This window comes from Triticum urartu, chromosome 2A (genome assembly GCF_056163025.1).
Source record: "Triticum urartu cultivar PI428250 chromosome 2A, HENAU_Tu73, whole genome shotgun sequence".
Taxonomy (NCBI): domain Eukaryota; kingdom Viridiplantae; phylum Streptophyta; class Magnoliopsida; order Poales; family Poaceae; genus Triticum; species Triticum urartu.
The window spans coordinates 53637563-53663182 of NC_141874.1; the positions used below are offsets into that span (position 1 = coordinate 53637563).

Genomic DNA, 25620 nt, shown 5'->3' on the forward strand with positions numbered 1-25620 from the left:
GGTCAGTGAAGTCGTTATCAAGCTTGTTGGTTGGTGTGGTGAGGTTACGTGTACGACCCTAGCTGATATCGCGTATCACTCTGGTAGTGACCCCGCAGCTCTATCATGGCGTGGTTGATTGGTGACGGTGTACGACCTTAGCTTAATTATATCGGGTATCACTCTCGTAGTGACCCGGCAGCTCTATCATGGTGTACGTACTTTATTTTATGAGCACATGTGATTTATGGCTTGCAAACTTGTAAGCTCAGCTGATACAGTTCATGCATTTACAAAATTCCGTCTGCGATTCTAGTGGACTCCAGTTGAAAATCTCAAAAAGTAACATAACTGCATCTCCAACGGCGTACAGATTGCATTGAGATGTACTACCTCTATATCAAAAGATAAGACGTTTTTTAGGTTAAACTAGTCTAAAAAATATCTTATATTTTGATACGGAGGGAGTAAACTAGTCTAAAAAACAACTGCTTAGAAATGTTCAGCTCTTAGACCTTCTTAGGTTCCTTAAATCATGTGGCGATAGCTCGCAGTTTTTCAACCTCACCAATCTCTCTCTCAAACGCTTTTATCTAGGAAGATTCCTGCTCGGTTCCTTCATATCCTAAGGTCCTACCTTCTCACGACCAATATGTTCAAAGCAGTGAAGGAGACCCTTCTCTTCATGCTTTCTGCGCTTGCCCCAATCCAGTCTTGCTCCATCCCTAATCTTAAGCAGGCGATGCCGCAGTCACCGTCTTTGCTCATGTCTACTAGGTAGAAAGAGAGCGGCGCTACCAAGGCTGGCATCTACTTGTAGCGGTTACCATTGCAGTAGAGCCAGGGCCGAAGCTGCATGAGAATTTCTCCAGGCTCAAGTCTAATGCAATGAATCTTTCAGGTGGGACAGCAGCCGCCCCCTCTCCAGAAAGATGTTAGGGTTCCTCTGCCTCCGGTGGTCTTTGGTCCATTTCGTTTTTGGACATTTCTTCGAGTTCTGTTAGGGTTTGAGTCTTACTTAGGCAGGCGAGACGGTGTCGGCTCTTTGTAGAAGAAATATTATTCTCCCCGCCGAGCCCCCATTCCGATGGTGCGTGTAGTATCGTCGGCGGGCGTGTGGATCTCCGGCAAGTCTGTCTTTGGTTTATTTGCTAAAAAAGAAATCTCTAATGCAATGGTGTCAGCTTATATATATTTAGTACTGATTTAGTGAAGGATTTGCTAAGACTTTCCCCTCTCCTCCCGCCCACACACACCTCTGTTGCAAATTGAGCCTTATCTTTGAGAAGACCACGCTATCGAACATTGTATATGCTCTAATACTTTATGTGTGTAGTGTACAATGATTAACCACTATAATACTTGCCTGAAGCGGATGCTACTGCAGGGAAGCGTGCATGTTAATATATATGCCAATGCCGTGTGAATTACAGAGAGGTTTATATCTGGGTTATCGATCTGGCTTGATCCTTATGTTATCTATACAACTAACTAGATATTCTACAACAACTAGGATCAAGCCTAACAGCCTGACAACCAGACGTACATCACGTTTACAACAGAACATACATGCACGAATATATCACAAGCTACATATTTCAACAAGTTGCAGCATCTTAAAACAACTTTCGTAATTGGCAGCGAAATGGGTCAATTTCCATGTATTGGTAGCATCTCCAAAACTATGGCCCCAGGTCTACTTTAATCATATAAAAATTCAAAATACTTTTGTTGCAATTTCACGTCCTTTTATTTTATTTTGTAATTTATCTATGTACCACTATAAGATTTGATTCTTGTAAGTAACGAGTTCAAGGGGACCGTGTTGGGTGCAAGTATTTGTTTATGTGTGTGCAGGTGCTGTTTACAAGACTTTGCGTGATTCTCCTACTGGTTCAATAACCTTGCCATCTTCACTGTACTTCATCTACTCTCCTTTTTGGAGAAAATCCTAACGCAGCTCACAAGTAGCAGTCACCCGGAGGGAACCTGGCGCACTTCGATGCCCAGGTAGTAGGAGAGCAACCCAAGGTCACTCATCGGAAGCATGGCCTTCATCTCCGTCTTGAACCTGTCGATCTCTGTGGCTTCGGCTCCGGTGATCACCAGGTCATCCACGTACACCCCCAGGAGTAGGAGCTCGCGGCCTGACCCACATGCGTAGATAGCGTGTTCGGAGTTGCAGCGGCGGAAATCCGTGTCGACGAGCGTGGCGTCGAGCTTGGCGTTCCATGCCCGGGGTGCCTAGTGGAGTCCATACAACGCCTTCGGCAGCTTCAGCACTTTGTGCTCGCGATCGACGACAATGAAGCCTGGAGGCTGCTAGATGTCAACCTCTTCCTTCAGATCGCCATTGAGGAAGGCCGATTTCACATCCATGTGATGGATTGGCCATCCCTCGTGCGCGGCGAGCGCAAGCAGAAGGCAGGCTGACTCTAGGCGGGCCACTGAAGCGAGGACCTCGTCGAAGTCGATCCTCTGTTTCTACAGGAAATCTTTGAACAAGGCGAGCTGGGCTGTTTTTTTGCCCTTTTTACATGGCCGGTGCAAAAAAATGACCGTGGGAGGCACTTGGGGGGGGGGGGGGGGGGGGGGTGCTGCTGCTAGAGATGCTCTTAGCATCGGGAAAACCAAATCTGGAGTTGAATGTTGACATCAGCCAGTAAGTCGGCTGAATGGCAGGATCGTGCAGGCAACCATCGAGCATGTCTTGAAAACCACGCGGATTTGTTTCCTTACTAAACAACTGCCTCGTGCGTGGGAAACAACCAGGATGGTTCCCTGAAAGGCATACACCACCTTGTTGGGCTAAAAGTCTGAGACCGCACATCAAATTCCTCGCCCGTGTCGGCAAAATAGACGGTATCTTCCTGCACATCTCCGCCGGGTGCAACTACGAATCTAGAGAAGCGTCTGCTGATGAACAACGCTTGACCACCGCCTAGCCCATCGACGACGGGCACCCACACGCCAACGCTCTCATCGGCCTCCAAGATATCCACCCCAAGTGTAAAGTCGAAACAACATTGCTGACGACGGGTTTGTAGTCGTCGTCTCACCATGAAAAGCTTTCCCCGTGACTCGGCGAGGTAGCGGATGATGATGATGCGATCTCCGAGTTCGTCGTATGCATAGTCAACGCCATCTACGATACTCTTGTCTTCCTTTCCATTCACTTTCTCTTGCTCATTTGCTGCCCCTCCACCGTCTTGTTCATTCATCGCCACACCCTCTTCCGCCTCCTGGTCCGCATCTCCCGCCGCTTCCAGCTCGTCTACTTCCTCGCACCATGCATCATAATCATTGTAACCCGGCGGGTGTCTAATGACACGAGTGCCACGGATAACTGTGGGTCTGTTGTCGTCATCGGAACCGACATCGATTGCAAGGAGATCCTCGGCCTTGGTAATTGCGTAGAGCTTGTCCCCCAAGAACGCGACGTCGATGATGTAGATGTAGGGGAACTCCCATGTACTAGGCAACCATGAGCCCTTTCCTGGGCGGGTTATGATGACCGGATAGTTCCCGTTGTCAGTGATCACGACAATGAGATCATCAGCGGTGGACCGCATGAGCACCTTGCGGACCTCAGAGTTGTTGCCGATAACGGTGTCTAGCTCAGGAAGCGGCACTGTTGCGTCAGAGAACGGGTTGTGCAAGATGAAGTTGTCAGTGTCATCGCGGCGAAGGATGATCCAATCATCGGTGGAGCCGATGCAGCTCGCGTTCTCGGGGAAGGAAGGGAGGCGGTGTAAATCGATGTCTGAGGGTGTCAAGAAGCATCCGTCGGGTAGAACCACCCATGGTAGCTGCCGCGAGGAGACGTGCTCGTGCACAGCGGCGCGCCAGGAGCGGCACACTGCTCGAAACCGGGCGCGGTCGGCGGGGAAAGGCAGGCGGGCGATGAACAGCCGTAGGAGGTGTTGTGGGAGTCCCGACCAACAGGAGGCCGCCATCCGAATTGACGCACCTACGATTAAGAACTAGTGGATTATTTTAAAAGAAAGAACTAGTGGATTAAGCTGGCGACCTTGCGTGTAGCGGGAACGCACATATATAGATGGTACAGGGAGTTGCCGTATTGCTAGTCGGTAACGGAAACCGACTCCGACTGGGTGCACTAGCTGCTGTCACTTTCCTTGTGTAATACGTACGGAGTACATACTGGAGTAATACAGAGTACTAGTAAAAGGCAACGTGTACGTCCATCCGGCGAAGGTTATCTCTACTACTTAAAAAAGAACGCAAGGTTCCCACTTCACATCTCTTTCGTCCAACTTCCTTTACATACGTCCCACACTTTCCTTCTTTACAAGGTTCACATTTTTTTCTCTCATTTCTAATTTTCCTCCCATCAATTTTCCCTAAAATGGAATCACTTGTCTCATGTTTTATTAACTTACCAAGGTAAAAACATACTTTTTGGGAAAGCGATAAATTCTTATCAAATAAGTGCTTAAGAATAAGATGGTAGGTAAATCGTGGCAATTGCATACAAATACTTGCTAAGATTTTAGCACATTAAGTGCAACTCTAACCGATCCCTTATAACCGGTTAGAGTAAAATTTCTGTTTTACTTCTCTAATCGACACCTACCCGATCCCTTATCCGTCGTAAGGGACTAAAATTTTACTCCTCTCTCCAATCCTCTCCCTAAATTTACTCTGCCGATTGGCGGCTGAGTAAGCCACTCCTTCGCGTTGCCCCCTGCACCTGCACTTTCGCCGGCACGACCCCCGCCGGCCCCACCACTGCCACGTTGCCTCCACTGCCCTCCGCCGCCCTTCTGCCTGACGTCCAACCCTTCCCCCCCACCCCCCGTCCCCGTCACCGGAATTAGGTGAACCGCGGCCATCGTCGCCTTTGTTGTTGATTCGTCGAATTGCTTCTCTTCTTCTTCTTCTTTTTCTGCCGGCCGCCGCATCTCACGTTCATTGCACACCGTTGTAGGTTGTTCCCTCTCGTCGCTGCCGGCCTGTTTGGTCAGAACGACATCGGCCGGTCGGTGCACCACCTCTGCACCGCAAGTGTTCGGCGAATTGGCTAGGTGAGTTTTTTATCGTTTCTTTGTGAACCGGGTCGTTTGGATTGAACCAAGCCGTTTGAATTGTAGATGAAGAGGTTGACGGAGATGGGTTTGGAGGACTCATCGTCATTCGAAGATGAAGAAGACGACGATGACTTTGACACTGTTTTAGGCATGATTTTCAATGATGATGTTCGGCACACGAGGAGAGGAACACAGTTTGGCCGCATACACATCAACCATGATAGAGTAGAGGGTCATGCGAAGATCATGAGAGACTACTTTGCCACAAGGCCAACCTATCCGGAGAAGTACTTTTGCCGACGCTTTCGGATGCACATAAGTCTTTTTCTCACCATTGCAAAAGCCGTTGAGAGATATGATGATTGGTTCAAGCTTCGGAGAAATGCATGTGGAGAGATAAGTGCAAGCCCTCTGATGAAATGCATTGTGGCTATTCGAGTCTTGGCATATGGGTGTTCGGCCGATGCAATCGATTACTATGTCCGCATTGGTGAAGACACAATCTTGGAGTCTGTTCGAAGATTCACTAAAGCAGTGATCGATGTCTTCGACCCAGAGTACTTGAGAGCACCAATTGAGGAAGACACCCAAAGGTGGATGACTAAGACTGAAGCAAGAGGATGGTCAGGGATGCTTGGATCACTTGACTGTATGCACAAGACATGGAAGAAGGGTCGCTACAAAGGCTACTGCAACGATCCAATGAGCATTCTTGAGGCAGTTGCATCGAAGGATCTTTGAAAATGACTCTCCATCCCCGATGGCCACCTCCACGATGCCCACTCCCGTCACACCTCGCGGCGCTCTATCCCCAGCAAATTTTTGCCGCACAACCAGCGCATGGTCCCACACGTCCTTGCTCCCATCTCTCTCCTAGCCTTCTCGGACGCATCCAGACCCTCTCTTAGGGAAGCGCATGGCCCTGTCGCCCTTCTCTCCGAAGCTTGACCCCACATGCACTACCCTCCCTCCTCTCCTTGGGCTTGTAGTCTCCCTGGCTCACACAACCATGTTGCTTCTCCCAAGTCATCTCTTCCCAGTGGTCGTACTAGACCAAGACAAGGGTGAAGTCATGACGCGGTTGGCTATGAATGGGGGCACTATATGCAGGTTTGACACGTGCTTCGGAATCTTCTAAGATACTAAGCTTCTTAGATTTGGAGCCTCAAGTGCACTAAGAACTGTTGGGTTGCTATGGGCCCCGCTTGTAAGTGTGTGTTACGCTAGTTGAGAGAAACGAGTCGTAATGGGTCGATCGGTTTTCCTGGTTTTGAGAATGTATTACTTGGTTGTTTTATCCTTTTTAATTTCATGTTTTTTCTTCTTTTCATGTTTGTTTTTTCTTCTAATTTACTTATTCACATCATAGTTCATGAATATTTGCTAAAATTCATGAAAATAAAAGGAAAACCTATGACCATTTTATAAAATCCATGAAACATTGTTTCAAATTCACGAATAATAACGATACGTCAATATTTCTAAAGTTCACGTGAATTTTTAAATCCTTTGATTTATTCAGATTTTTTGAACCTTTTTTCAAATTAGTGAGCATTATCTAAAATCCATAAAAAAATAAAATTCGCATTATTCTTGTAAAATCCATGATTTTTTAATTCACAATATTTTTAAATGCATTGATTTAAAAACCCATGTTAACAAACATTTCCAAATTAAAAACATGACAACCGGTTTGTTCTGAGCTAGCAGACCAAGCGAGTAAGCGGAGCAGGGAGTCGAGCTAGGCGAGCAAGTAATTCATTTGCAGACCAGAGTGTTATAGCAACAATTTCACCGACTGGCACCAAAGCCAAACCGTGTAAGGACACCACAATCACACACCGAACAACTCTATTCTCCTCTTAGAATATAAAAAACCGTCAGAACAAAATTAAAACCCAAAACAACATAGATAAAATCAAAACAAAACAACCTGCAATAACCTATGAGTGAAGGACGACACGGCAAAGCATGAGTTAGCCTCTAGTTTGGATTGAAACTTGCTTGGTTTTTGTGTGCAGATTTAAAGACTGATGCAAGCCAATGCGTCTTGCAAGTTTAATTGTAAGTTATGTTCTAATCTATTTTTCTCTTTCCTAATCGACAACATGATTGAACCGTACAAAACTATAAGACGTTGAACTAAAAGAAAGTCTTATATTTTATGTACCCTTGTACCCAAAATATAAGACGTTGAACCAAAAAAAAAGGTCTTACATTTGGTTCAATTGAGAAATAAGAAAATATGAGTGAGATAAAGGAATGGGAAGAGCTCTCTGCAGTAGAAATAGCACAAATTAAGAAGAAGAATCGTCCAACTTCATCAATCAATCACTATTATTAATTCAACCTGCTAGAAATAGTATGCGAAGTTTGCATGCATGCAAGCATGCTAGTAGTAAAATCAAACGTACGTTGGACTCTAAATCGAAACGAAAAAGCCTGGCTCAAATCATCAAAAATCTAGATCTGCTACTAGTGTGGTCTACTGCGGGTTGGGTGGCCTGGAGTTGGCGGCGGAGACCCTGGATCCCCACTCGAGGAGCTCCTTGCTGGTGTCGTCCTTGTGCGCCACCACCTCGATGAAGCACAGGCAGTCCTTCTTGTCCCCGGTCGCCGTGTCGATGGCCGCCGTCAGCTCCTCCTCGCACGTCACCTTGGCTGTCCAGCACTTGCCGTCGCCGTTGTGGATGGCGTCGACGAGGCCGGTGTAGTTCCAGTTCTTGATGACGTTGTACGGCCCGTCGTGGATCTCGACCTCGATGGTGTAGCCGCCATTGTTGATGAGGAAGATGATGCTGTTGTGGCCGCAGCGGAGCATGGTGGACACGTCCTGCGCCGTCACCTGGAAGCTGCCGTCGCCGATGCAAGCGATGACACGTTTGTCAGTGGCGCCCTGCGCGTAGCCAAGCAGCGCCCCGACCGACCACCCGATGGAGCCGTACTGCATCTGGAACTCGTACCCGCAGCCGTCGGGGAGCTTGAGCTTCTGGCAGTTGAACCACGAGTCGCCCGTCTCGGCGATGACGGCGCTGTCGCCGGTGAGCATCTTTTGGACGTGCTTGAAGAGCACGTTGACGCGCAGCGGCTCGCCGGGTTTGCTCTCGGGCGGCTGCCCCTCAGGCACCCAGATCCGCTTGTAGTTCTCGTAGGCGGTGGTGTTCTTCTTGAGGCGCTTGCCGAGCTCAGACAGGAAGTCCTTCATCATGATGCAGCCGAAGGCCGGGCCGTTGCCGACGGTGACGCGGTCGGGCTGCACGATCACCGCCTTCTCCTTCTTGAGAAGGAAGGAGTAGCCCACGGAGCTGTAGTCGTTGAAGATGGGGCCGGCGAAGAGGTAGGCGTCGGCCGACTCGACGATCTCGGCACAGAAGGCCGTGCTCACCGCGCCCCAGTAGGTGCCGATGAAGCGCGGCAGCGTCTCCGCCACCAGCCCCTTGGCCGACGGCATGGCCGCCACGGCGTAGCCGCTCGCGTCTGCCAGCTCCGCGAACGCCGCGCCCGCCTTGGCCACCCGCAGCTTGGGCCCCGCCACCATCACCGGCTTCACCGCCTTGTCCAGGAAGGCCACCGTCGCCTCCACCGCCGCCTCAAGTCCCATCTGGTTGCTCATCCTGCATGCATTGCATTGCACGTCCTTATTGATCCGACATTATATCTTCTTGCATCTCCTGATCGATCATGACACGTGCCAAAAAAAGAAGAAAAACAAAGAGAGTAAAACTTAGGGAGCATGCATGCAGACCTTGGTGCGAGGAAGTAGGGGGCGGGGTCGCGGCTGAAGGTGGGGTGGGGGACGCTGGGGAGGTTGCAGCTGACGCTGATGTACACCGGCTTGCTCTCCTTGAGAGCCGTGGAGATAGCCTTGTCGATCTGCTCGTGGGCGTCGTCGAGGTTGTTGACGACGGCCTGGTAGCACGTCACCGGCGTGAAGCACCGCAGCTCCTGAGAGAAATCAGGGAGGCCGATGGTGTGATGAAGAACCCGGTTGGTGCCGTAGTCGTTCGAGTTGGGCCCGCCGACGATGCAGATCAGGGGGAGGTTCTCGCTGTACGCGCCGGCGATGGCGTTGAGCACGCTGAGCCCACCGACGGTGAAGGTGACGGCGCACGCGCCGACGCCCTTAGCGCGCGCGTACCCGTCGGCGGCGTAGCCGGCGTTGAGCTCGTTGCAGCAGCCGACGAGGCGCAGCCCGGGCTCGGCGACGAGGTAGTCGAGGAGGGTCAGGTTGAAGTCGCCCGGCACGGCGAACACGTCGCCCACGCCGACCTGCACCAGGCGCCGCGCAAGGTGGCGGCCCAGCGTGGCCTCCGGGGAGCCGACGAAGGTGGGCGACGACGCCGGGAACGTCGCCGGGCAAGCTACGGCGCCGCTCGGCGCCCCCTTGGGCCCGTCCACGGATCCGATGCCCGTCTCCATGGTAGGTCGGTTGGTCGATCGATCGAGGTACGTACGCGATCGAGGAGAGATTGGGAGGCGACAACTATTTTCTTGGGTGGTTTGACCCGTGCTGGTCGTGACTATTTATATGACGAGAGAATCATGGACGTATTGCTACTTTGCTTGTTGGTACCGGAAACCGACTCCGACTGGGTGCACGAGCTCCTGTTACTTTCCTTGTGCGACACGAAGTATAATAAACAACATACTAATACACGGTACTAAAAGGCAACGTGTACGCGTCCATCCGGCGAAGGTTATACTAGTAATAGAAAAAAAACTTAAGGATCCTACTGGCCAGCCAGAGCCAGACAGGGTGACGTGTGAAAGACCCCATCACTCGCCTCCTTTTTTTTCAAACGAAGCCAAAATATCTACCTTAAAGCTTTTTTTTGCGGGATAATACTTGTATTACTTAAAAACTATCAAGGGTTACAATCACGACCGGCAATGTCGAGGAGTTCATCAGGACCCGATCCAAGCCACACAACAGTTCGGTCGTGATTGTACCTGCTACTCCATTTAGCACAGATCGTCGGTGTTCAACTTTACCCTTCGAGCCGCAAGAGGAGCCCAAGGGCTGGGATCAAGGCGCTTTATATTGCATGCCTCCACGCCGGCGAGGGGCGCGGACGCCGGCCGCACCCACACCCCCACCCCAGCCGCTCCCCCCCGCCATCTACGAGAGATTCCCCGAGATTCTGCGGCTAATCTCTCTGATCCCGCAAGCAGTACTCATGGCGACCCGAGCTGCGGGGTGGAGGGAGCGCGCGACCAGGATCCGGGACGCCACCTTCGAGTGGATCCGGTGCGTGCAGGAGTGGAAGGCGGCGGACCAGGCGGCGGCGACGGCGACCGATCCGGTGGAGAGATCCGCAGCCGCGAAGGTCGCGGAGATTTGTCAGAAGAAAGCAGACTTGGAGCAGAGGAAGCTGGCGCGGTGCATCTTCGAGGAGGCCACATTGGAGGAGAGGGCAAGGATGCCCCCATTTCCGCACTCGCTGCCATCGAAGTTCGTGATTTGGGCAAGGGCGGAGGCGAAATCGAGTGAACTACGACGGGCGCTTCGATGGGAGTGCATCCTGGGTGTGCTGCCACCAAGCGCATGAGGGCTGTGGCAAGGAGTGGGTTCTGAAGGAAATATGCCCTAGAGGCAATAATAAAGTTATTATTTATTTCCTTATTTCATGATAAATGTTTATTATTCATGCTAGAATTGTATTAACCGGAAACATAATACATGTGTGAATACATAGACAAACAGAGTGTCACTAGTATGCCTCTACTTGACTAGCTCATTAATCAAAGATGGTTATGTTTCCTAACCATGGACAAAGAGTTGTTATTTGATTAACGGGATCACATCATTATTTGAATGATTTGATTGACATGACCCATTCTATTAGCTTAGCACCCGATCGTTTAGTATGTTGTTATTGCTTTCTTCATGACTTATACATGTTCCTATGACTATGAGATTATGCAACTCCCGTTTGCCGGAGGAACACTTTGTGTGCTACCAAACGTCACAACGTAAATGGGTGATTATAAAGGAGCTCTACAGGTGTCTTCAAAGGTAGATGTTGGGTTGGCGTATTTCGAGATTAGGATTTGTCACTCCGATTGTCGGAGAGGTATCTCTGGGCCCTCTCGGTAATACACATCACATAAGCCTTGCAAGCATTGCAACCAATAAGTTAGTTGCGAGATGATGTATTACGAAACGAGTAAAGAGACTAGCCGGTAACGAGATTGAACTAGGTATTGGATACCGACGATCGAATCTCGGGCAAGTAACATACCGATGACAAAGGGAACAACGTATGTTGTTATGCGGTCTGACCGATAAAGATCTTCGTAGAATATGTAGGAGCCAATATGGGCATCCAGGTCCCGCTATTGGTTATTGACCGGAGATTTGTCTCAGTCATGTCTGCATTGTTCTCGAACCGTAGGGTCCGCACGCTTAACGTTACGATGATAGTTATTATGAGTTTATGCATTTTGATGTACCGAAGTTAGTTCAGAGTCCCGGATGTGATCACGGACATGACGAGGAGTCTCGAAATAGTCGAGACATAAAGATTGATATATTGGACGACTATATTCGGACACCGGAAGGGTTCCGGAAAAGTATCGGATAAAACCGGAGCACCGGGGGGTTACCGGAACCCCCCGGGGGGTTAATGGGCCTTATAGGCCTAATGTGGAGAAGAGGAAGGGGCTGCCAGGGCAGGCCGCGCGCCCCCTCTCCCCCCTAGTCCGAATTGAACAAGGAGGGAGGGGCGGAGCCCCCCCTTTCCTATTCTCCCTCCACCTCTCCTAGTTGGACAAGGAAGAGGGGAGGGGAGTCCTACTCCCGGTGGGAGTAGGACTCCTCCTGCGCGCCTCCATAGGGCCGGCCGCACCCCCCCCTTGGATCCTTTATATACGGGGGCAGGGGGCACCCTAGGACACACAAGTTGATCTTCGTGATCGTTCCTTAGCCGTGTGCGGTGCCCCCCTCCACCATATTCCACCTCGGTCATATCGTTGCAGTGTTTAGGCGAAGCCCTGCGTCGGTAGAACATCAAGATCGTCACCACGCCGTCGTGCTGACGGAACTCATCCCCGAAGCTTTGCTGGATCGGAGCCCGGGGATCGTCATCGAGCTGAACGTGTGCCAAGAACTCGGAGGTGCCGGAGTAACGGTGCTTGGATCGGTCGGTTCGGGAAGACGTACGACTACTTCCTCTACGTTGCGTCAACGCTTCCGCTTCGGTCTACGAGGGTACGTAGACAACACTCTCCCCTCTCGTTGCTATGCATCACCATGATCTTGCGTGTGCGTAGGAAATTTTTTGAAATTACTACGAAACACAACAGTGGCATCCGAGCCTAGGTTTTATGGTTTGATGTTATTTGCACGAGTAGAACACAAGTGAGTTGTGGGCAATATAAGTCATACTGCCTACCAGCATGTCATACTTTGGTTCGACGGTATTGTTGGGCGAGACGACCCGGACCGACATTACATGTACGCTTACGCGAGACCGGTTCTCCCGACGTGCTTTGCACATAGGTGGCTTGCGGGCGACAGTCTCTCCAACTTTAGTTGAACCGAGTGTGGCTACGCCCGGTCCTTGCGAAGGTTAAAACAGAGTCAAATTGACAAACTATCGTTGTGGTTTTGATGCGTAGGTGAGATTGGTTCTTGCTTAAGCCCATAGCAGCCACGTAAAATTTGCAACAACAAAGTAGAGGACGTCTAACTTGTTTTTGCAGGAGATGTTGTGATGTGATATGGTCAAAACGTGATGAGTTATAAGTTGTTGTATAAGATGATCATGTTTTGTTGAAGTTATCGGCAACTGGCAAAAGCCTTATGGTTGTCTGTCTATTGCATAAAGATGCAAGCGCCCAATAATTGCTTTACCTTATCGCTATGCGATAGCAATATTTGCAAGAGCAAGTGTTGGCGAGACGACCACGTGACGACACATTGATATAGATCAAGATGATGGAGATCATGGTGTCATGCCGGTGACGATATAGATCATGACAGTACTTTGGAGATGGAGATCAAAGAAGCAAGATGATGATGGCCATATCATGTCACATATTTTGATTGCATATGATGTTTATCTTTTATACATCTTATTTTGCTTAGTTTGACGGTAGCATTTTAAGATGATCTCTCACTAATTATCAAGAAGTGTTCTCCCTGAGTATGCACCATTGCGAAAGTTCTTTGTGCTGAGACACCACGTGATGATCGGGTGTGATAGGCTCTACGTTCAAATACAACGGGTGCAAAACAGTTGCACACGCGGAATACTCAGGTTATACTTGACGAGCCAAGCATATACAGATATGGCCTCGGAACACGGAGACCGAAAGGTCGAGCGTGAATCATATAGTAGATATGATCAATATAGTGATGTTCACCAATGAAACTACTCCATCTCACGTGATGATCGGACATGGTTTAGTTGATTTGGATCACGTGATCACTTAGAGGATTAGAGGGATGTCTATCTAAGTGGGAGTTCTTAAGTAATATGATTAAATTGAACTTAAATTTATCATGAACTTAGTCCTGGTAGTATTTTGCAAATCATGTTGTAGATCAATAGCTCGCGTTGTTGCTTCCCTGTGTTTATTTTGATATGTTCCTAGAGAAAAATATGTTGAAAGATGTTAGTAGCAATGATGCGGATTGGATCCGTGATCTGAGGTTTATCCTCATTGCTGCACAGAAGAATTATGTCCTTGATGCACCGCTAGGTGACAGACCTATTGCAGGAGCAGATGCAGACGTTATGAACATTTGGTTAGCTCAATATGATGACTACTTGATAGTTTAGTGCACCATGCTTAATGGCTTAGAATCGGGACTTCAAAGACGTTTTGAACGTCATGGAACATATGAGATGTTCCAGGAGTTGAAGTTAATATTTCAAGCAAATACCCGAGTTGAGAGATATGAAGTCTCCAACAAGTTCTATAGCTAAAAGATGGAGGAGAATCGCTCAACTAGTGAGCATGTGCCCAGATTGTCTGAGTACTACAATCGCTTGAATCAAGTGGAGTTAATCTTCCAGATAAGATAGTGATTGACAGAATTCTCTAGTCACCATCACCAAGTTAGTAGAACTTCATGATGAACTATAATATGCAAGGGATAACGGAAACAACTCCCAAGCTCTTCGTGATGCTGAAATCAACAAAGGTAGAAATCAAGAAAAACATCAAGTGTTGATGGTTGACAAGACCACTAGTTTCAAGAAAAGGGCAAAGGGAAGAAGGGGAACTTCAAGAAGAACGGCAAGCAAGTTGCTGCTCAAGTGAAGAAGCCCAAGTCTGATCCTAAGCCTGAGACTAAGTGCTTTTACTGCAAAGGGACTGGTCACTGGAAGTGGAACTGCCCCAAGTATTTGGCGGATAAGAAGGATGGCAAGGTAAACAAAGGTATATTGGATATACGTGTTATTGATGTGTACTTTACTAGTGTTTATAGCAACCCCTCAATATTTGATGCTAGTTCAGTTGCTAATATTAGTAACTCGAAACGAGAGTTGCAGAATAAACAGAGACTAGTTAAGGGTGAAGTAACGATGTGTGTTGGAAGTGGTTCCAAAATTGATATGATCATCATCGCACACTCCCTATACTTTCGGGATTAGTGTTGAACCTAAATAAGTGTTATTTGGTGTTTGCGTTGAGCATGAATATGATTTGATCATGTTTATTGTAATACGGTTATTCATTTAAGTAAAAGAATAAATTGTTGTTCTGTTTACATGAATAAAACCTTATATGGTTACACACCCAATGAAAATGGTTCATTGGATCTCGATCATAGTGATACACATAATCATAATATTGAACCAAAAGATGCAAAGTTAATAATGATAGTGCAACTTATTTGTGGCACTACCATTTAGGTCATATTGGTGTAAAAGCGCATGATGAAACTCCATGCTGATGGGCTTTTGGAATCACTTGATTATGAATAACTTGATGCTTGCGAACCATGCCTCATGGGCAAGATGACTAAGACTCCGTTCTCCGGAACAATAGAGCGAGCAACTAACTTATTGGAAATAATACATACTGATGTATGCGATCCGATGAGTGTTGAGGCTCATGGCAAGTATCATTATTTTCTGACCTTCACAGATGATTTGAGCAGATATGGGTATATCTACTTGATGAAACACAAGTCTGAAACATTTGAAAAGTTCAAAGAATTTCAGAGTGAAGTGGAGAATCATCGTAACAAGAAAATAAAGTTTCTACGATATGATCGCAGAGGTAAAATATTTGAGTTACGAGTTTGGCCTTCAGTTAAAACAATGTGAAATAGTTTCACTACTCACGCCGCCTGGAACACCACAGTGTAATGGTGTGTCCGAACATCGTAACCGTACTTTATTAGATATGGTGCAATCTATGATGTCTCTTGCTGATTTACCACTATCGTTTTGGGGTTATGCATTAGAGACAACTGCATTCACGTTTAAAAGGGCACCATCTAAATCCATTGAGACGACACAATCTGAACTGTGGTTTGGCAAGAAACCAAAGTTGTCGTTTCTTAAAGTTTGGGATTGTGATGCTTATATGAAAAAGTTTCAACCTGATAAGCTCGAATCCAAATCGGAGAAATGTGTCTTCATAGGACATCCAAAGGAAACTATTGGATACACCTTCTATCACAAAACCGAAGGCAAGACTTTTGTTGCTAAATTCGGAAACTTTCTGGAGAAGGAGTTTCTCTCGAAAGAAGTGAGTGGGAGGAAAGTGGAACTTGACGAGGTAACTGTACCTGCTCCCTTATTGGAAAGTAGTGCATCACAGGAAACTGTTTCAGTGACACCTACACCAGTTAGTGAGGAAGCTAATGATGATGATCATGAAACTTCAGATCAAGATACTACTGAACCTCGTAGATCGACCAGAGTGAGATCCGCGCCAGAGTGGTACGGCAATCCTGTTCTGGAAGTCATGCTACTAGATCATGATGAACCTACGAACTATGAAGAAGCGATGGTGAGCCTAGATTCCGCAAAATGGCTTGAAGCCATGAAATCTGAGATGGGATCCATGTATGAGAACAAAGTATGGACTTTGGTTGACTACCCCGTTGATCGGCAAGCAATTGAGAATAAATGGATCTTCAAGAAGAAGACGGACGCTGATAGTAGTGTTACTATCTACAAAGCTAGAATTGTCGCAAAAGGTTTTCGACAAGTTCAAGGTGTTGACTACGATGAGAGTTTCTCACTCGTATCTATGCTTGAGTCTGTCCGAAGCATGTTAGTAATTGCCGCATTTTATGAAATCTGGCAAATGGATAAACAAAACTGCATTCCTTAATGGATTTATTAAAGAAGAGTTGTATATGATGCAACCAGAAGGTTTTGTCAATCCGAAAGGTGCTAACAAAATGTGCAAGCTCCAGCGATCCATCTGTGGACTGGTGCAAGCATCTCGGAGTTGGAATATACGCTTTGATAACTTGATCAAAGCATATAGTTTTATACAGACTTGTGGTGAAGCCTGTATTTACAAGAAAGTGAGTGGGAGCACTACAGCATTTCTGATAAGTATATGTAAGTGACATATTGTTGATCGGAAATAATGTAGAATTATTCTGCGAAGCATAAAGGAGTTTTTCGAAGAAGAACCTCGGTGAAGCTGCTTACATATTAAGCATCAAGATCTATAGAGATAGATCAAGACGCTTGATAAGTTTTCAATGAGTACATAGCTTGACAAGATTTTGAAGTAGTTCAAAATAGAACAGTCAAAGAAAGAATTCTTACCTGTGTTACAAGGTGTGAAATTGAGTAAGACTCAAAACCCGACCACGACAGAAGATAGAAGGAGAATGAAAGTCATTCCCTATGCCTTGGCCATAGGTTCTATAAAGTATGCCATGCTGTGTACCAGATCTATTGTATACCCTACACTGATTTTTGCAAGGGAATACAATAGTGATCTAGGAGTAGATCACTGGACATCGGTCAAAATTATCCTTAGTGGAATAAGGATATGTTTCTCGATTATGGAGGTGACAAAAGGTTCGTCGTAAAGGGTTACGTCGATGCAAGTTTTGACACTAATCTAGATGACTCTTAGTCTCGGTCTAGATACATATTGAAAGTGGGAGCAATTAGCTAGAGTAGCTCCGTGCAGAGTATTTTTGACATAGAAATTTGCAAAATAATTACGGATCTGAATATAACAGACCAGTTGACTAAAATTATCTCACAAGCAAAACATGATCACACCTTAGTACTCTTTGGGTGTTAATCACATAGCGACGTGAACTAGATTACTAACTCTAGTAAACCCTTTTGCTGTTGGTCACATATCGATGTGAACTATGGGTGTTAATCACATGGTGATGTGAACTATTGCTGTTAAATCACATGGCGATGTGAACTAGATTATTGACTCTAGTGCAAGTGGGAGACTGAAGGAAATATGCCCTAGAGGCAATAATAAAGTTCTTATTTATTTCCTTATTTCATGATAAATGTTTATTATTCATGCTAGAATTGTATTAACCGGAAACATAATACATGTGTGAATACATAGACAAACAGAGTGTCACTAGTATGCCTCTACTTGACTAGCTTGTTGATCGAAGATGGTTATGTTTCCTAGCCATAGACATGAGTTGTCATTTGATTAACGGGATCACATCATTAGGATAATGATGTGATTGACTTGACCCATTCCATTAGCTTAGCACCCGATCGTTTAGTATGTTGTTATTGCTTTCTTCATGACTTATACATGTTCCTATGACTATGAGATTATGCAACTCCCGTTTGCCGGAGGAACACTTTGTGTGCTACCAAACGTCACAACGTAACTGGGTGATTATAAAGGAGCTCTACAGGTGTCTCCAAAGGTAGATGTTGGGTTGGCGTATTTCGAGATTAGGATTTGTCACTCCGATTGTCGGAGAGGTTTCTCTGGGCCCTCTCGGTAATACACATCACATAAGCCTTGCCAGCATTGCAACCAATAAGTTAGTTGCGAGATGATGTATTACGGAACGAGTAAAGAGACTAGCCGGTAACGAGATTGAACTAGGTATTGGATACCGACGATCGAATCTCGGGCAAGTAACATACCGATGACAAAGGGAACAACGTATGTTGTTATGCGGTCTGACCGATAAAGATCTTCGTAGAATATGTAGGAGCCAATATGGGCATCCAGGTCCCGCTATTGGTTATTGAATGGAGATTTGTCTCAGTCATGTCTGCATTGTTCTCGAACCGTAGGGTCCGCACGCTTAACGTTACGATGACAGTTATTATGAGTTTATGCATTTTGATGTACCGAAGTTAGTTCGGAGTCCCGGATGTGATCACGGAGATGACGAGGAGTCTCGAAATAGTCGAGACATAAAGATTGATATATTGGACGACTATATTCAGACACCGGAAGGGTTCCGGAGAAGTATCGGATAAAACGGGAGCACCGGGGGGTTACCGGAACCCCCCGGGGGGTTAATGGGCCTTATGGGCCTAATGTGGAGAAGAGGAAGGGGCTGCCAGGGCAGGCCGCGCGCCCCCTCTCCCCCTAGTCCGAATTGGACAAGGAGGGAGGGGCGCCGCCCCCCCTTTCCTATTCTCCCTCCACCTCTCCTAGTTGGACAAGGAAGAGGGGAGGGGAGTCCTACTCCCGGTGGGAGTAGGACTCCTCCTGCGCGCCTCCATAGGGCCGGCCGCACCCCCCCTTGGATCCTTTATATACGGGGGCAGGGGGGCACCCTAGGACACACAAGTTGATCTTCGTGATCGTTCCTTAGCTGTGTGCGGTGCCCCCCTCCACCATATTCCACCTCGGTCATATCGTTGCAGTGTTTAGGAGAAGCCCTGCGTCGGTAGAACATCAAGATCATCACCACGCCGTCGTGCTGACGGAACTCATCCCCGAAGCTTTGCTGGATCGGAGCCCGGGGATCGTCATCGAGCTGAACGTGTGCCAAGAACTCGGAGGTGCCGGAGTAACGGTGCTTGGATCGGTCGGATTGGGAAGACGTACGACTACTTCCTCTATGTTGCGTCAACGCTTCCGCTTCGGTCTACGAGGGTACATAGACACCACTCTCCCCTCTCGTTGCTATGCATCACCATGATCTTGCGTGTGCGTAGGAATTTTTTTGAAATTACTACGAAACACAACAGGTTCCGCACCAACCCCCTGCCTTGTCGTGGCGCACTTGAGCCGCCGTGGTTTGGTGACCGCAACGAGGTTCCTTCCGGCGCTTGTTCAAGGTCACGCGAGGGGATTTGTATCCCTGAGAATCAGGTACCTGCTGCGATTCGTCAATCTAAGAGACAGGCGATTGTTAGGCGGAGTTTGTGCTCTGAGGAACAGGGCCTCTCGCCGGCCGCGATGCGCACGCTGCCGGAGTTGGGGGATTTTTCCCCTGTGATTCAAATGGGATTGCCCATGCGGAGTGGCGTGGGCCCTACTGCCACGTCGCTCCCACCAATCAAGTGCAGTAGGGTAAAGACGCCTTTGGGGATTACGCCTTCTACCCAGGACGACGTGGATGAGGTTATATCTAGGGTTTTTGGACAACTCTGGTCCATTCCCTCCCCTCCTCGCCGCCAACCCCATCCCCGTCCCCCAAGCCGAACTGCTTCCACCTTGGGATGGCTCCGGAAGGATCTAGTTCGTTCTAGTTGCTTCTCCCCGTCTGATTTGTTCCCAGTCAAAAAACTCCGGCCCTTTGACCCTCCACCGATACAACTCAAAATCATCAGAGAAGGGCTCGGAGGTGGATCCAAATCCTTTGCTCAGGTGGTTGCCATGGCGGACAAGGGCACGCCAAGCAGGGTGCAGAAACAACATGCTCCAGCCCCGCAGAAGAACCCAGCTCGTCGCCAAGGGACTGGTGGGGCGCGTCCCAATCCCGCTGCCCTCCTCCCAAGGGTGCTGCCCCTCCCAACAAGCCTTGGCAGTGCCTCCGCCACCGGCTCCGCCTGCCCCGCTCGTCCAGATCCTCGATGAGCGCTATAAGGACAAGGTATGTTTTAACTGTGGCAGCCCTGGTCACTACGTTGGTAATTGCATTCAGAAGAAGATCTGTTTCATCTGTGGATTAGAAGGTCACAACGTCAACAACTGCGCTGCCTGGGCGCAACCCCATCCAGTGGCCACTTTCTTTGGAAGCTCAGCCCTGGGTTTAGGGTTCTATCTTATTGATGCGCCGGTGGGGTGTGAAGCAAATTGGCTCAATTTCAGGAACTGCGGAGAGGTTTGGGTTATGAAAGGAGAGATTAAAAAGGCGGATCTGATCAAGAACTTGTCAGATATCTTCTGCAAAAAACAAACACTAGACCTGGCAAGTCAGGCAGCTATCAGATAAAAAAATTCCTGGTTAGATTCCCCCCTGGAAGGATGTAGAAGAGCTAATTGAGTTTCCGGCCTTTGATCTGCCTATAGATGGAGTTTCAGTGTCTGTGGAGAAATGGACTGGTGCGATTGACCCCTTCAGCGAGTAGTCTGAAGCCTTGGTGATCGTAGAAGGCCTTTCATCCAAGTGGTGCACATGGAAAGTTCTGTCACAGATTGCTTCTTGCTTCGGGATCCTGGTGGACGTGGACTGGAACAGTCTGATGAAGAGTTTCTATGAGAAAGTGAGGATTAAGATTGCTTGCAGAAACCCAGAAAAAAATACCCTTTGAACGAATCATGGGAATGAGGAAAAAGCTATACAACTTGTATTTCACAGTTGAAGGATTCGAGCAGATTGGTGTTGATGATCCCAACGATGACAATGGTCCTACTGATATAACTGTGGATGAGGATAACAAGGATTTTGAAGATGAGGAAGTTGACAGGGATATCCTAGATGATGGAGAAGAACCTATTGATGATCTGGACCTGGGCAACAGGGCTAAGAAGGTGAAATCTCCAGTTGGAAAATAGAAGAACAATGATGACAGTGTTTCCTGTTAGAATAAATCCGAGGCATTCCGTTGATCATCCAAGGACCAAGCAATCACACGAGCACGACACCGAGATTTGTTAACGAGGTTCACCATCATGGCTACATCCCCGGGGCCTGACTAAGGGCGCTCCTCCCCATGACACCGCTACAATACCGCACCCTGGCCGCCCGGGCGCCGGCTCCCCCGCGTGCCTGTGCTATTATGTTGGCATAGGTTACATCGTGTGTCTACCCTCGCTATATATGAGAGGCCTAGGATATAGGTGTCCTATTAGGACACAACTCCTACCCTATCTACACACAGTCCAAAACCAAGTCCAACTGTAACCTACCTTGTACAATAATATTCGACACAATTCTAACAAACTCCACCTTGGCGAATATCCTCCACCACCTTGGATTCATCCATGCGTCGAACCTCCATGTACATTGGACTTGAGATACGCCATGAGCACCACTGGTACTCCCAAACTCCATGTGACTCCACTTGCAACTGTAGTCCCTTCTCGTTTTCTTCACAGTAAACACTCGAGCAAAATTAAGTTCGTCATTACTCTACGTTGTGCTCCCAACTTCCAGAGAATCCGTTCAATACCATCACACACCGATAACTTATCTGCGTGAAAATGAACAACTCACATATTGAAAGCTACATATAAGAGTTACCTGAACTCAACATCACCGCTCTTTCTTAACCGTCTGTCTGAAACTTGAAGGAATTTCACTGTCACCCTGAGTCAAATTCATAGTTTTCTCATCCCTTTTCCGGATAGTCTTTGACATGTCCCATAGCTATAGCACTCCACCTCCTTCTGTACTTGTCATCTGCACTTTGCCATGTGCACCGAATACCACAGAATATACGGCTGTGTACTCTCTCAGCTTTTGACAATTTCAGACTTTCCGCCACCTTCTTAGATTCTTCATGGTCAACTCCTGTCCATCTTCCAGCACCGATAGACCCAGTCACCAACTTGAATCCAGTACTCGTCAACACTGCTTCAGCACCCCCTGCACAATTTTTCTGACCACACGTCTGACCGCCAGTGCCTTGGCCTGTCGCTGTGTCCCGTGCTTACCGCACGCCTCGCCGCTATCACCGCGCCGAGCCTCTACTGTCCTGGTCGAGTCTCTAGGGCTGTAGACCCAAACCACTCAAACCCCTATTGCAGAGAACCATCGATCATTACCGACCGATGCCGAGTATCACGTCTCCATCAGACCATTGGTACCAAGTCCGATCCACGTGTCTCTCGCTATCCCGCTGAAATAGGCGTCGACTCTCCGTTAACTTACGCCGTAGCCCCTCCATCAGCACAGAGTGTAGTCATCCGTCAGACTCCAACTCCACCTTCAACATGACTCCATGGTGGCTGTATGTGCCACCCTCCCGCGCCCTGTCGACTCCAAACTCTCATGTGCACCGTCTTGAATCAACCCTGCGCAATAGTCTGTCGAAACCGCACAAGCCCTCAAGCCTGCACCACGTGTTTCCACGCCCCAGAAGTCAGCCACCATCAGCATCACACTCTTATGTCGTCGTCGCTGAAATCACCGCCGTCTTCTATTTTGACTGACATCCCCATCGATCCGTCAGACAATCCAATCCGACCCAGCCGAAATTACTTGACTGCAACCATGCTCCACCCCACATCGTGTCCACCCACACATATGTGCATTGCCTTGACGCCCTATATATGCATGATCTCTGCATGACGCGCTACAGGCTCCCAAATCATCTTGTGCGAATATCAACCATCACATGATACTTCCATCTTAACCGGCTCCAGTTTCCCGCAACAACTCATGCATTCGTTTTTTGCCAAATTCCCAACAAACCCTACTCCCAGTGCAAAGCAGAAACTACCAAGGAATTAATATTTAGTTATCACCAACACTTCACGTACGGTTGTTTCCAGGCACAACTTTCAATGCCCTTTGTTGCCTTTTGCCTCAGCCCTTTCTCGATGGATCAACTCTAGTGAATTCTATCCGCCGCTTGATTTGCCTCTTGCCTGAATGCACATGCCAATTTTTTTCCCAAACAAATCTCACACGTAGCTCCGTTTCGCTCGCGTTCAGCCAACACGGCCTCCTGCTTCGCACCGCGCCTCTGTCCCCGGACTCTCGCTGGCCCATGCCAAACTTTGCTCCTCAGGCCCAGCCCGACTGCGCGCCTTGCTTCCGCGTTGGGCCGCACAATAGAAACTCACATGAGCCTCAACCTTGTACCACCGCTGCCTGCCAATCGCGCTGAGTCGCCGAGTCCGTCCAACACACGTGCGTTACGCTGCCGTTGTTCCTGCTGATCCGATCTCGCCGAGATATTAAACGCAAGCACTACTACCTGTCGTTACTACCCTCGATTGCTTATTTTGATTTATCGCCAACAAGCGCCTCATCCAGCGTCGCTCCGATGCAACCCGTGTGACCGCGATTATCCACATCCCCGACGATCAGTTGGCTGATCTCCCATCGCTGCTTGACACGTACGCTAGTGCTCTCACGAGCGTGCAGCTTCCCAGTCTCAAACATGATCCGATCTGACGAGTTATCTCCTCTAGATCAACGATTTCGCAAACTCCTCGAACCTTGCTCATGATACCACTTGTTAGAATAAATCCGAGGCATTCCGTTGATCATCCGAGGACCAAGCAATCACACGAGCATGACACCGAGATATGTTAACGAGGTTCACCATCATGGCTACATCCCCGGGGCCTGACTACGGGCGCTCCTCCCCATGACACCGCTACAATACCGCACCCTGGCCGCCCGGGCGCCGGCACATGCCGCCGGCTCCCCCGCGTGCCTGTGCTATTATGTTGGCATAGGTCACATCGTGTGTCTACCCTCGCTATATATGAGAGGCCTAGGATACAAGTGTCCTATTAGGACACAACTCCTACCCTGTCTACACACAGTCCAAAACCAAATCCAACTGTAACCTACCTTGTACAATAATATTCGACACAATTCTAACATTTCCTTCCATCCTACTATTTTGGTTGAGGCTTGTATTTCTCCTGTGAGAATGGACAAAGTGACTAATGAAAAACAACAAGTGCAAGATGTATGCTCTGCAATACCTTTCTCTGATGTTGTCAAGGTCTTAAGTACTCCTAGCATTGAGATCCATGGCATATCTACCCCTTCTGCTGCAGCTGGGGGGTATTGTGTCACTCCCCCAATGTCTAGTCAGAAAGATACTGCTCTGAGTTACTGAAGGAATTAGATGATGCTGAATCTGATACTGCAAGTGAGGCTGCTGATTCTGAAGAGGAGATGGGCACTTTGGATGCCTCTATGGTCAGTGGCCTACAACTAATGGGCCTGGTGGAAAAACTGCCTCTTCCCAATGAGCAACCTGCTAACAAAAGCAAGTGGGGCCTAGTGATTGCTACAAGACCAAGCACCAGAACTCATAACAGGCAAAACATCATGGAGAAGGCTGCTGCTTACAAAAAGAAAAAGAACCTGGAGGTCCCCGCCACTTTCAAAAGTAAGTCTTTTACTTCTGAATCTACATCTATCTTAGAGGCTTATGCCTCTGCTGTTAACATAAGAATTGTTGATAATGATAAAGAGAAAAAACAGATCATTGATGATTTAGTTAGAGATGAAACTGAAAAACGCTTAGTTTTTGCTTCGCAAAACCCTGAGATATCCTTACCTGATAGTTTGGACACTGACATATATAAGGAAAATGGAGTTTGTACTCCTGATAGTGGCATACCAGGCACTAACACACCAGGGGGCATTGCTGGTGTTGTTTGTGTCTCTGGGAATGCAGTAAGAGGTGGACTTTTTAGTCTGACACACCCTTTTAAAATCCCATGAATTGGTGTCTTTTGGAATATTAGAGGTTTAGGTCAAAAAGGTAAACTTCGGTGCCTGTTTGATTTGGTCAATAAATATAAACCTGATTTTTTAGGTTTTCAGGAGATTAAGAGAGAAACATTGTCGGATTCTTTTGTTAATACATTAGTTGGTGTTGGGAAACGTAGTAATTTCAAAAAATTTCCTACGCACACGCAAGATCATGGTGATGCATAGCAACGAGAGGGGAGAGTGTTGTCTACGTACCCTCGTAGACCGAAGCGGAAGCGTTGTCGCAACATAGAGGAAGTAGTCGTAGGTCTTCCCAATCCGACCGATCCAAGCACTGTTACTCCGGCACCTCCGAGTTCTTGACACACGTACAGCTCGATGACGCTCCCCGGGCTCCGATCCAGCAAAGCTTCGGGAATGAGTTCCGTCAGCACGACGGTGTGGTGACGATCTTGATGTTCTACCGTCACAGGGCTTCGCCTAAGCACTGCTACAATATGACCGAGGTGGAATATGGTGGAGGGGGGCACCGCACACGGCTAAGGAACGATCACGATGATCAACTTGTGTGTCATGGGGTGCCCCCCTGCCCCCGTATATAAAGGAGCACGGGGGAGGGGGCGGCCAGCCTAGGAGTGGGTGCGCCAAGGGGAGTCCTACTCCCACCGGGAGTAGGACTCCCTCCTTCCTTGTTGGAGTAGGAGAAGGGGAAGGAAGGGAGAGAGGAGAGGAAGGAAAGGGGGGCGCCGCCCCTCCCTCCTTGTCCAATTCGGACTAGGGGGAGAGGGCGCGCGCGGCCTGCCCTGGCTGCCTTTCATCTTCTCCACTTTAGGCCCATGAGGCCCATTA

At 48.1% G+C, this 25620-nt stretch overlaps 2 protein-coding genes across 2 annotated transcripts; one reads left to right on the forward strand and one right to left on the reverse strand.

Annotated features, from left to right (window-relative positions):
• The first annotated feature begins 5111 nt into the window (after positions 1-5111).
• Positions 5112-5771, forward strand: LOC147983659 (uncharacterized). Its single transcript, XM_087540818.1, has one exon. The coding sequence runs from the start codon at positions 5112-5114 to the stop codon at positions 5769-5771; it is 660 nt and encodes a 219-aa protein (XP_087396944.1).
• A 1620-nt stretch (positions 5772-7391) lies between these two features.
• Positions 7392-9498, reverse strand: LOC125540910 (pyruvate decarboxylase 2-like). Its single transcript, XM_087539573.1, has 2 exons — positions 8776-9498; positions 7392-8644 (listed from the first exon to the last, which is right to left on the reverse strand). The coding sequence occupies exons 1-2, from the start codon at positions 9447-9449 to the stop codon at positions 7516-7518; spliced, it is 1803 nt and encodes a 600-aa protein (XP_087395699.1). The 5' UTR covers positions 9450-9498; the 3' UTR covers positions 7392-7515.
• Positions 9499-25620: the final 16122 nt, after the last annotated feature.

Excerpts from the sequence above, each read along its gene's own strand:
- LOC147983659 (XM_087540818.1), top strand. The coding sequence starts at position 5,112 with ATGGGTTTGGAGGACTCATCGTCATTCGAAGATGAAGAAGACGACGAT.
- LOC125540910 (XM_087539573.1), bottom strand. The coding sequence starts at position 9,449 with ATGGAGACGGGCATCGGATCCGTGGACGGGCCCAAGGGGGCGCCGAGC. Across the intron at positions 8,645-8,775 it reads CCCTACTTCCTCGCACCAAG|GATGAGCAACCAGATGGGAC; the intron begins GTCTGCATGCAT and ends CAATGCATGCAG.